The 12,290-nt window shown below is 39.6% G+C and overlaps 2 protein-coding genes across 2 annotated transcripts; one reads left to right on the top strand and one right to left on the bottom strand.

Annotated features, from left to right (window-relative positions):
• Nucleotides 1–3,026: 3,026 nt before the first annotated feature.
• On the bottom strand, nt 3,027–6,473 carry gltpa (glycolipid transfer protein a). Its single transcript, XM_070904995.1, has 5 exons — nt 6,371–6,473; nt 3,826–3,884; nt 3,607–3,740; nt 3,342–3,492; nt 3,027–3,209 (listed from the first exon to the last, which is right to left on the bottom strand). Exons 1-5 carry the CDS (start codon nt 6,471–6,473, stop codon nt 3,027–3,029), a joined length of 630 nt encoding a protein of 209 aa, XP_070761096.1.
• Nucleotides 6,474–8,053: 1,580 nt separating this feature from the next.
• Nucleotides 8,054–12,144, top strand: tchp (trichoplein, keratin filament binding). Its single transcript, XM_070904787.1, has 13 exons — nt 8,054–8,171; nt 8,578–8,772; nt 9,136–9,346; nt 9,448–9,504; nt 9,847–9,915; nt 10,339–10,512; nt 10,596–10,708; nt 10,803–10,869; nt 10,970–11,142; nt 11,233–11,314; nt 11,399–11,584; nt 11,736–11,879; nt 11,971–12,144. Exons 1-13 carry the CDS (start codon nt 8,083–8,085, stop codon nt 12,001–12,003), a joined length of 1,593 nt encoding a protein of 530 aa, XP_070760888.1. The 5' UTR covers nt 8,054–8,082; the 3' UTR covers nt 12,004–12,144.
• Nucleotides 12,145–12,290: the final 146 nt, after the last annotated feature.

Below are 12,290 nucleotides of genomic sequence, written 5' to 3'. Positions count from 1 at the left end.
AATCACTGAATCCCTCGGATTCATGTGTCCGACCGCCGGTGAAGAACAACGGATGCTTTCACACAGATTTTGGGTGGGACAAAGCGGCCGCTCACTGACGACGCGGAAGTGTGGGTTGCAGTACCAGCGATGACCGCCAGGTGCTGACTCCAGGAAATCACAGGCTGCAATGGAAACATGTTCAACTGAGAAGCCTCTTGCTTATTTCTGGAAATACAAAGACAACTTTGTACAGTTTACATGTCATCAGAAGACATTATGGTCTAAGCAGGATGTTTCTGTTCCCCTCATACGTGTGTTAGTCATTTTAAAATCTGTTGCTCCAGTGATAATAGAGGAGAGTTGATGGCTTTGACTCAGTTGCTCACTACCTATTGCTGCTCTTTAGCTTTTTCTCTGAATTTCCTGAAATGGAAATGCAAACCATCCATATTAATAGTCAGTCAATCTCACCAGAGAGTCCATTTAGTAGCTGTCCTGGAGCTTTCCATCACATCACAGGATCTTCCTCAGCAGCAGTTTACATAGTTATCATGAAACTGTTCAAATATCCATTTTTCTGAGCACTTTAAAGATCTCTAGTCCGTGCAGCTGAGAGTGAAAGTTGATTCGTGACCTTGTTGTCTATCCCAGTGTGCCCTTTATAGGTGGCTTCACTGCTGAATAAACATGCCTCCATATTTCACAAATTTCTTCCATTCAACTATTCAAAATCACACAATGAAGTGGAGTACAGTTTAATAAATCTCTGGCAGGAGGGTGTGGTGAGCAGGAAGAGACACACACAAAAGAAAATTAAGCACAATTGTTCTAATAGTGACCAACTCCAGGCAGCATTTTATGTCCTTGTGTTTGTTTTTAAAGTTTTTCATAGTAAAATATTAACTAATTTTTTACCTGTGTTGCAACTGACGGTGAACTCAAGACCAAGTATGGAGATCACTTACTTAAGTATACGTATAAATCGTTAAAGTCTAGCATTCATTATTCAAGCAGAGGTACAGAAGTATTAGCAGCTAAATGTGCTTAAAGTGTTACATTATATTAATGGATTATCATTACTGATGCATCAACATGTAAACAGCATTCTAATGTTGCAGCTGGTCAAAGTGAAGATAATTTGAACAATTTTATATACTATTAGCTAGTTTAATGTTTAACAACGCATCATATTTCATAAGATGAGCGTATGATTTATGCTGATCTTCAATATAATAAGTAACGACAGCTGTCAAATAATTGTAGTGGAGTAAAAAGTACAAAGTGGAGTAATGGAGAAACTGGAAATTGCACTAATGTACAGAACTGGAGTAAATGTACTTACGTATTTACTTTTCACCACTGCAAATTGTAGAGATACACAAGAAGAAAATGAAGAAAAGGGGAAAGAAGGAAGAAAGAAGGGAAATCAATGTTGGACACAGGAATTACTGCAGATATTTTTATTGCAAATTATGGTTTACATAGGTTGAAAATACATGGTTTGCTATTTTTCACTATACACACACACTGCAACATAGTTTCAGCCACCAGAGACATCAGACAAGCATTTTACAACATGAACTCAAAACAGTATTGATTAACCAAAGGCCACCAGCATAACCTCTGTTCAAGGTCGGTATGTTATTATAATTATTACATTTGACATCTAACCCAGCTTTGCCAAGCATCTGAAATGTCCCATCTATCTAACAACCGTGTAGAAGGAAAAAAGTCATAATGCAACACTTTATATTCCCCCGACAATGAGGTTTAAAGGAAATACACATTCAGTTTTATGTAAGAACCTGAGAGCAGAATAGTGAAGATACATATTCAAGTCCTGCATAGGTTAGAAGTATAAAAGAGGCAGATCACACCTTCAGGAATAATTAACATGTTGTTCTTAATAAGCCCTCCTGGTTTACACAAAGTGACATTTATAAAAATATAAAGGACTGAAGGCAGAACAGCTGACATGGTTACTTAAATGCTCCGTACCTCCAGCTTAAGGCACAAACAGTTGTATTAGAAGCCCTTTAGAGCAGTGTCTCTGCTTTTTCTTGTGTTTTGTGAGCTTTTCAAAAGTAACGCCAGCAAAATATTCTATTTGTGATGTGGTGGAACAAGTCAAGGAAGTAATAAATAAACTGCTAATTGTTTGTATAACTTGTAGCAAATAACGTTGGGACAATGTAATGACTTAGAAGTAAAATTGTTCATTAAAAAGTAAAAAATACAATCCAATCCCCAGAAAACACGGATAACTACATAGTATTTGAAAACATATGGCTTATTTTCCAAAGTATTTCTAAATCACGTAAATTATGTGGGTTTTTTGGGGGAATTTTGGATTTTGAACATTTTACTTACAAATATTAGCCATAGCCATACCACATCTTAATGTCTTGTTTTTCTTGCATTTTTCAATTTTTTGCATGATTAGAAATAAATTCAGCCCTTATCTTGCTCAGGATATAGAGCACTATTCACAGATTCAAATTTAAGAAATTAAAAACTTTAAAATGTTTCTTTCAATATCTGTAGCATAAATATATGGTAGAAGAAGAAAAAAACACTATAAGGTACAAATTATTATAACAAAGATTACATGTTTGCATTACATTCCGTTTTGATAGCAATGTGGTTCATTAAATCTTCTGTAACATTTGTGAGAGAACTTGTGATCATTATATCTGGCAATGCTATTGTTTTTAAATATAACATGTTTTCCTGTAAAGAAACACGACTCTTCAAATAGAGAAACAAAGAAATACAGAGTTTAAATCTGCAGCTGCTTTGCCTCAGAGTCAAAGAGCAGTGAGGAAAAGGAGCACTGAGAAATCCAGAGCAGGCACACAGATGATCAAAAGTGCACAAACATTTGATGTGTAACAGCAGAGTATCATAAACACACTCCCACAGTGAGCTGTCAGATGACCTGAAGGGAGCCGTGTCAAGATGTAGACTGCAGAGCTGTAGACTGTAGATTGTAAATGACTTTGTAAACTAAGTGGATCACCGGAGGAAAGAGGAACGTCCTGCAGTCACACAGTGTAATCAAGATCAGCATTCATCTTATTGTACATCTCATAAACGGCATCAACAGTGACAGAGAAGTTGATGAGGAATTTTCTGATTTTTTCCAGGCATTCTTCTTCCTTGACATCCCGACCCTTGGAGAGGGCCTTCAGGAAATCTGACTTATACGGAGCAGCGAAAAGGGCTGCCTAAAAGAGCAAATACAAGTGCCAAATTTATACACAACTCTATGCGTTTTATATGCTCAGAGGTACATTTCTTCACAAATCATGCATCTGCTCTCTTACATAGGTATCTCTCATATAAGACTCTGAACTCACCTTGAAGAGCTGTTGCACCAACCAGCCATGATACTTTTTCAGGGCTATTTCGTAGGCTTTGGTGACATTGACTCGAATGAGGTTCGGGTTGCTATCATCCTTCTCACCGTCCACCAGGCTCTGAAGAAAGACTTGAATAAACCGTAGACCCCTGGTCAATAAAAAAAAGACGCGCACAGTGATTATGGGTACAGACCTTGCTCAAATATAATGCATACACACAACCCAAGAATCTGTAAAACCTGAAATGGAAAGTTTCTCAAACCTTTTTAGCCACATAAGAGCCAACGTCGCTCCAACTTTGGGCCATTGTGCTCCATGCATTTCCTTCTCTGCCTCCACAATATGCTGGAGTGTCTTGAACCGTCCTGGGTTGGTATCATAAACTGCCTTGATTTTCTATTAGGTAAAACAGTACATCTTATTGTATTATAACGTTACTGAGAAATGTGAGAGCAGAGTGACACATGTAACTCATACTTACTGTGATGTTACCAGATATGTCAGCCTTTATTGGTGCAAAAATAGTAGAGCCAAGGCAGTCTGAGGAGGAATATTCACACAGGGTTCGGATGAGAATTTACACATAGGACATGTAAACAAAGACTATGGAGCCTTTATGAGAATATCAGCCTTCTTTAGAGCTTCTTGTTGTGACCTCCAACTTCAATCAGTTAACACAGAAGCCAAAAAGGTAACTGTAACCTGACTTGATTGCAGGTCTGTATACATGGCTTTTTGTTTTACATTAACAGAAATGTTAAAATTGATTTTATAAATTTGCAATCATGAAAAAACTAATTTTTTTTAAAGCAGCAAGTAGCTATAGCTTTCCTTCATGTATAAATGAACTATTACATGGAGAAAACTTTCAAAAGTAATCAAGTTTGCAATACTATCATGACATTTAAGAGGAAGAGAGTTCTTGACATTTCCAACCTAACACACTCTTTGGTTCGGTCTGTAAAATAAGTCAAAATCCCAGACATCTAAAATGTTAAGCTGAATTAAAATGACAATATGTGGCCTATATAATGATGCATTTGAATTTTTCGAATTGGTGAAATTATGCTGCTATGAAATTGCATCCTGGATCTGAATAATTTAATTAATTTACATTATGTATGATATAGCTTTAGTTAAGCGTTGGACCAAGCAAATAAGAAATTACTTTCCAAACATTGTGTAAACAACATTTTACCTAAATTTTCACCAAACTTTAAGTGTAACACCAGGCTGAAGCTGTGTTTTGCTGTCCTTCTGGCTCAAAGTTCCACGCCTGTTTGATCGCTGATGGGTGTGGTTGGAGTTGGTCAGAAATGTGCTGTTTTGCATCTGTAACCACACCCAACAGTGATGTCAAAGGGTCCTGGAGTACACCTGTGCATCACTGCAGCGAGGTGAGAAGTGAAACCGCTGGAGTTCAGCAAAATCAAGATTTTCAGGGGGTGTTACGTGAAACACTGGGAATGTACTCAAGTGGTTAAAACACTCTAGCAGCCTACAATGACACTACAATGCCGAAAGTAAAGCATGAGGCCTCTATCGCAGTATTCATTCAGTATCATTAGGTGTCCTTTAATTAGGCTACTAGACGACCTGAGGATTTGGTGACGGGATGCTGAACAATGAGACATGTAGAGTCCCGACCACACACGGCTCATGGTTGACCCACTGACACAACAGACAGCTTTCAGCTCCCGAGCTGTTAGTGGAAACTACTCATGACCAAGTCCACTCCATTGTGCTGATGTGATGCATCGCCACAACACTGATGGCAACATATCTTGTTTCGGAGACATCCTCATCCTCTTTTATGGCTCTCTCTATATTTTCCACTCTCTTCACAAGATTGTTGATACAGATACACACTGGACAACAACAGGCAATTAAACAAAAGTAACAGTAAAATCTATTTGACAAAAAGACTGAAATAAAATCTTCAATATTTTGTATTAACAAACAGCATCATTATTTCAGTTCTTGGCTGGTTAAACACATGCAGGTGTTAATTATTCTGGCTAATTAGACGTCCTCTCAGGTTGAAGTTGGACAGAGTCTCACTGGGAGTTTACTGAGGTCAATAAACTACTTATACAGAAATCATAAAAATATGAGTTGTCCTGCTAAAACAGGTGCAAAACTAACAGGAGAGTCAGGAAGTAGTGTCCTGAAGAAGAGGTCTAATTAGGCAAAAAATTGAACACACCTGTGTGAGTGTACTATGAGAGCGTGCAGGACTTTAACAGCTTGTAGGAAAGTTGGCCAAGAAATTTCTAGGTCAGGAAAAACAATGGTGACAAGGAGGAAAGAGCTTAATATCGACATCGGACTTGGTTCCTCTCAAGGGTTTCACATGGCAAATTCAATAGAGGATCGTTGGCATATTAATACAGAATGAAGTCAGCACAAAGATGCCCTGGTGCGCCATGCCGCCGGTGAATGGGCAAGGGGAACTCAACACCGTACTAATCAATTTTCACAACTTAAAATCCAGGCCAGTGGATTAAATTATGCATGCTAAAGGATTGTGGACAGCTTGATGGAGAGAAACATGATCCAAAAAAGATTATCATTTGGAAAGAGCAAGATCGTTTCATTAGGCTTGATAGAAGGGTTATGACAGATTTCCCTTGCAACATGTTTTGTGTTTATTAATCAAAGTTGGACAAATCCCTCATGAAAAATACATGATGGAGGGAAAAGGGTCCATCGCAGGGGACTGCATTTGTGCGCATGTCCAGCCATTTTAACAGTCAGTAGGCTTACATTATGAAGCATTATGAATGTACATGCTTTAAGCTACTTAATATTATTTTGTCTGTGCCTTCAATCTGGCCTATACTGTTACTGCACATCTCTGATAACTCAACCATTACAATAAGCTGCAGAAATGCATTTGTGCCCCTTTTTGTCTGCAGCCACTGACATCTGAGAATTCCCTTTTCACATTTATTTCCACATAACTTCATATCCAGGAATGTCAGTGTTACCTACATACTGTGTCACACTGTGGAAACTTCACTTACCAAAGAACGGTGGAAGGTATGACACAGCCTCCAGAAACGGTCTCGTTTCCACCTGCCTGTCAGCTGGCAGCTGCCTGAACTGGTGCTCCATTAACAGAGCCATCTCTTTCAGTCTGGACGCACTCTTCCCTCTGAAACGATAGCAACAGGCTGTCAACCCTCTACTGCAGATTTACAGTGACACCAGAGGCAGCTGAGTGTGTGTGTGTGTGTGTGTGTGCCATACCCCACCCCGAGAGAACCAACACACACAAGTCACCTACGTTGAACCCAGGTGGTGGAGGAATATCCAGCCGACTGCTCGTGTGATCGACTTGTTAGTGATTGATCCGGGTCATCGCCACCTGTCGGGTAAACGGGCCGATAAACGGCACTTAGACAGAAGTGCAGAACAAACACAAGAACGGCAGCTGATGTGCTCTAATCAGCTGACACCAGTCCCCCTCTGCGTTTAATCACATATGATGCTTTACTGCCAACTAATGGAGTTTTGTGGAACAGTTACAGTGGATTGGTGGTAGCCTGAAAAGCAATGTCGTTCCACTTCATTAATTCTATCTATTTTTAATTCATTTATCAAATGACAATAGTTGAATCTATTTTATCCCTGACCAAATGTAGGACGTGATTAAAAGGTCTGAAACCAGATTATATATTAGCGGTCTCATATTGTGTAATTCTAAAACACACAAAAAAGATATAAATAATACTACTACTAACACTACTACTACTACTACTACTACTACTAATAATAATAATTATAATAATAATTTGGTTAATAACAATATTGGTGATATTGCTACCGTTTATATTTCCTGCATTAAAAGAGCTGAGAAAGAAATCAGTGGTCAGATACATTATTAATACTTTTACTGGTACTGCATATGCAGTGGTGGAAGACGTCCTCAGATCTTTTACTTCAGAAAAGTAGAAATGTGACTCTGTTACAAGTAAAAGTCCTGCATTCAAATTCTTACTTAAGTAAAAGTACATAAGTATTAGCATTGAATTATACTTAAAGTGTCAAAAGTGAAAGTGCTCATTATGCCGAATAGCCCATTTCACATAATCATATAATATCACTGGCTAAGGCCTATAATTATGGATGCATTAATATGTTCATCACTATAATGTTGCTGCTGGTAAAGGTGCAGCTGATTTCAACTATTTTATATACTGCCGGGTAGATTCATCCATAATAATACATCATAATTTATTGGTTGATTATTTTTTGTTTCGATTTTCTCAATCTGGAAAATAACTAGTAAGAAAAATGATCAATTAATTTAGTGGAGTAAAAAGAACTGTAGTGGCTTCCAAAATGTAGTGGAGTACAAAGTAGCATAACATGGAAATACTCAAGTAAAGCACAAAATTGTACTTAAGTAGGCCTAGAGTACTTGAGTAATTTTTTCTATATGGATACTCATTACTGCTATATTCTCCTTATAGATCAGATGAGTGCTTTTTCCTTGAAGTATCTTGAAAGTAAAAGCTATATAAGCTATCCAGCAAGTTATCGATCATAATAGAAAATAAAGTGACTTAAGATGCTGCAAAAAACAAACAAAACAAAAAACTTTTTTACACCGACATTTGAAGGAAATACGTTTCGCGTTTTTATCCAATCAGCAATTTTGACCTTTACTTCATCCCGTAGCGTGGGAGTAACTAGGAAGTGTATCGGTAACTAAGGAGAAATGGGAGACTGAATGAAGGCGAGTTTTCTGTTTAAAAATGTAAAACGTCGACTGATTTTAACTAACATCAAGAGAAGGCAACCCACTTTACCACCGAAAGGGTAAGTAAGTATTATTCATCGAGGGTCCTTAAGGTCCTTAACTACGTAACTTAAGTGTTTCTGGACAGTGAGAGGTGTAACGTTAGCTTCAGTTGTTAACCTAGCAAACAATAACGCTTTGTTCATATTGTTTTGATTTTCCTCTCTTATTATTGCCCTTAAATAATAAATACTACATGGCCAACAACATATATAGCATTAGCAAAGACATAAAGGTAACAGGATACTTTCTATTTTTGTGTGAATGAATCGACTTTAGCTTCGACTTAAAACGCATAAATAATGTTTGGTATAGACAATGTGAAGTTGTCCAGGTAACTAATCAATTATATAAAAAAAAAAGCAACGATATTTAGTATTAGATTGAGGTAATTCCGGTTTATGGTGACCGTTAATTATGATTCAGGTCTATGGCTCTGCCGACCCTCTCGGCCCATGCGCCCAGCCGGTCCCGGGTTCTGGCCGGACAGCTGGCCCGGCAGCGGGAACAGGAGGCCCGGTGGCGGCAGCAGTGGGAGATGCATGCTCAATACTTCAGAGAGCAGAGTGTCCTCAGCCAGAGACAGGCGGTGTGGAGCTCCCGTCACTCCTACCAGCAGAGGTAACTTCATCCACCATAGCTGGACTGACACCAACAACTTCAGAAATCTCTGAAACATTATAAGACAGATAAAGCAATCAAATCAAAATGTTTCTTCATGTATATAATTATTGTAACTGGCAGAGGGCTTTAAGGTATGGTTTCTCAGCCTTTTAGGTATATATCTTGCCGTTATATCTAACAAGAAAGAGAGAATATACACAAGTTTTGACAAAATGTACTGTACATTCATGAATACAAATGTTGATCATCTTCCCACTAAGTATTATCTTAAATACAATAATAGTAATAATACAGATATAATCAGTATGTACTGAAAGTCACTGCCTCTTTTTCAGCATTCTTTCTCCACTGTTTTGTCAGTATGTCAGCATACCATAAACAGAGACAGAAAGAGGAAAAGAAGGCCAGCCTGGAGCAGCGCAGGAATCGGCTCAGGGCCATGCTTCAAGAGGAGCAAGACCGGCTGGAAGCGGAGCTCAGGGAACTGGTCCCTGACAGGAGCACGTTGGCAAGTCAGCTGGTGCAAAAAACTGACGAGCTCCGTACCGCGAGGGAGGAAAGGAAAAAAAAGGTGGTTGTATTGAATTAATTGGGTGTTTCCCTTCCAGTGCGGCATCATGGTTCTCTACTGTCAGTGTATAACTTTTATTGTTTCTCTTTTTTTATCCCTAGCTTGCACAAGAGCTGCTGAGGGAACACTGGAAGAAAAACAACCCAGAGTTGCGAGAGGTAGCTAGTTTAAACTATTAATGCTAAAGTGACAAGTTGCCAAACCTCTTACCTCAAAGTCTGACTGCTGATTGAAGTGATAAATGGCCTCAGGAATCTTGTGACCATCCTGTGCGTCTGAAGAGCTCTGCAAGTAGAGAAAACGGACACTTTTTGTCAAGACATCCACTTGATCTGGAAACTAATAGGGCTTGTGATGTGGATATTCCATGACTTTCTGTAAACCTGAGTCCAGTGTTGACTTAAGAGAATAAAATGTTCTGGTATCCCTTCCGCTAAGAGTCAAGTTCATCAGAATCTCTGTCTCGTCTGTCACTACACGCTCTTTTAATCTGTCCACAGGTCGAGTCGGCATTACATAAAGATCATGTTGTCAGCCAATGGCAGGAGCAGATATCTGAGAGGAAACAGGTAAGAGATACTTCACAGCTGTCAGACAAAACTGCTCAGTTTTCTGTTCATTCAAGTGTTTAAATAACCATCTAGGGATAATAAGTGTTTTTGACCTGCAGGTCCTTGTTGTGAGTTTGTGTACAATACTCCATTTTATTCAAACCAAATTGTGGAGAAATTTCCCTCCACTATTCTAAAGTATCACCTCCTCTGTCAAGTCAGTGATGACACATAGGACCTACAAATCGTTAAACTTTGTCATTATCCTTTTACGTAACAAATTATTCATGTGACAAATACATTTTTAATTTAACAGTGCTCATGTCATCTGTGAGTACAGTATCAAGTCTGAAATCTACTCAGGTCAATCCCTTCAACATGGTACATAATTGAGAAAGTTTAGACACCTACTGTAAGCGACCCATCTCTCTACACATCCAGCAAGAAGTGGCTGAACAGCAGGAGAAGAGACGCTTTGAAAACGAGTATGAGAGGACCCGAAAAGAGGCTCTGGAGAGGATGAAGCAAGCGGAGGAGAAAAAGAACATAGAGGAGCGAAGGAGGGCGGAAGAACTTTGCAAACAGATGGAAGAGCTGAAGCTGAGGGAAGAGGAGGTACTTAGAACTTGGACAAAGTATTTCTACTGTGAAAAATTATAACGCAGATGTGTTTTCTAAGCATTTTTTTTCTCTCTCAGGCAACTCGTCTAAAGAAGGAGCAAGAGGCTCTGCTGGTCAAGCAATGGGAGCTGGAAAAGATAGAGGAGGAAAGGAGAGAGGTTGAGGAAAGGCGAAAGAAGTCTGAGATGGGGTAAGGGAAGCTCTTCCTGCAGATAACCAATCACAAGTGAGATGATACTTCACTCTGGTGAGGTGTTGGGTTCATTGGATGTGTGTTCCACCAGGCATTTCTTGATCCGTCAATATCGTGCTCAGCTGAAGAGGAGAGCCCAGCAAGTGCAGGAGGAACTGGTTAGTCTTCTTCACCTTCTTTCAATACAGTATATTTTTCAACACGTTATCCAACTTGCCTGGCTTTAACAGCTTACTTGAATTCCTCTGTGCCCACCAGGAGGCCGACCGTAAGATCCTGGCAGCCTTGCTGGAAGGACAGCAGGAGGACAGGAGGATGGAGACTGCACGGAGGGAAAGGGCCATCGCTGACGCTGCCTGGATGAAACATGTGATTGAAGAGCAGCTTCAGCTGGAGCGGGAGAGGGAGGCAGAGTTTGACATCCTACACAGGTGAGCACCGAGATTCAATAAGCTCTGACTCTGCAGGAAAGGACTCCTGCTTCTCCTCAAATGCAAACCAATGTATCCCATTCATTTTAGAGAGGAAGCTCAACGTGTGTGGGAGAAACGAGAAGCGCAGTGGGAGAAGGAGAGGAAAGCCAGAGAGCGGCTCATGCAAGAGGTGATTTGGTTTCAAATCAAAATGAAACTTCAGTGTAATTTGACCACTAAACAAAAGCGCTCCTTTCTTCTTCTTGAAAAAAAGGTGCTTGCGGGGAGACAGCAGCAGCTGGAGCTGAAGGTGCAGAAGAACCGCGACGCGCAGGAGGAGTCCCTGAGGAGACGAGAAGAGCTGATCCAGGAGCTGGAGCTGGAGAGAGAGATGAGACGACAGGAGACAGTGCAAGAAGAGGGCCATAGGACAGCACGGATGCGAGAGATAAATGCTCAGGTTAGCACATGGTACAGTGGCACAGCACATGATGACAAGTTCAATCATTGAGAACTTAAAGAAACACAGTCCGAGTCTCTCTCATGCCATAATAGCAGCATACTTCTGTACATTTGAGACCTAAAGTTGTTGTTGTGTGTGTATACTGTAGGTGGAGCAGAAGCACCAAGAGCAGTGGGAGGAGCAGTGCAGGATAGAGCAGGAGGAGGAGGAGGACAGGGAGGCTCTTCAAATCCAGGAAGATGAGCTGAGGCTGGAAATGCAGAGGATGGCGGAGAAAGGGCACCAGGCGAAGGTAAAAGATAAATGTAAAGGTAAAGCCTGATGAAACTGAAGTCCCAAAATGCTCTTTAATGTTAAAATATGCTTGAAACTGTCGCTTTCAGATCCACAGCAGACCTCGATCAGCCTGGACATGAGCAACCTGCAGGACTGAAATCAAAACAGAATTGTGACGTGTATTTTCTACATGTAATTAGCTTTAAAGGATAGGTTCACATTTTTTTGATTGTGTCTTAATGCCTTTTTAAAGAATGAAACATTGATGTAGGTTATATTGTGCCATCTTGATGTTAATTATTTAATGCTTGTCGTTTGCATATTTAGAAAATAATTGATTTTTGCACTTTTAGGGCTTTATATTTTCTATCCTGGATTTGTATACTGTTTTTAATAAAACTGTTCCAATAAAATCAATTCAGTATTT

This window comes from Enoplosus armatus, chromosome 4, assembly GCF_043641665.1.
Source record: "Enoplosus armatus isolate fEnoArm2 chromosome 4, fEnoArm2.hap1, whole genome shotgun sequence".
Taxonomy (NCBI): Eukaryota; Metazoa; Chordata; class Actinopteri; order Centrarchiformes; family Enoplosidae; genus Enoplosus; species Enoplosus armatus.
The sequence above is the reverse complement of the archived record's forward strand: the minus strand, read 5'-3'. Positions and strand labels throughout refer to the sequence as shown.

Excerpts from the sequence above, each read along its gene's own strand:
- tchp (XM_070904787.1), top strand. The coding sequence starts at position 8,083 with ATGAAGGCGAGTTTTCTGTTTAAAAATGTAAAACGTCGACTGATTTTA. Across the intron at positions 8,172-8,577 it reads CCCACTTTACCACCGAAAGG|GTCTATGGCTCTGCCGACCC; the intron begins GTAAGTAAGTAT and ends ATTATGATTCAG. Across the intron at positions 11,880-11,970 it reads AGAAAGGGCACCAGGCGAAG|ATCCACAGCAGACCTCGATC; the intron begins GTAAAAGATAAA and ends TGTCGCTTTCAG.
- gltpa (XM_070904995.1), bottom strand. The coding sequence starts at position 6,473 with ATGGCTCTGTTAATGGAGCACCAGTTCAGGCAGCTGCCAGCTGACAGG. Across the intron at positions 3,741-3,825 it reads ACATATCTGGTAACATCACA|AAAATCAAGGCAGTTTATGA; the intron begins GTAAGTATGAGT and ends TTTACCTAATAG. Across the intron at positions 3,210-3,341 it reads TGGTGCAACAGCTCTTCAAG|GCAGCCCTTTTCGCTGCTCC; the intron begins GTGAGTTCAGAG and ends TTGCTCTTTTAG.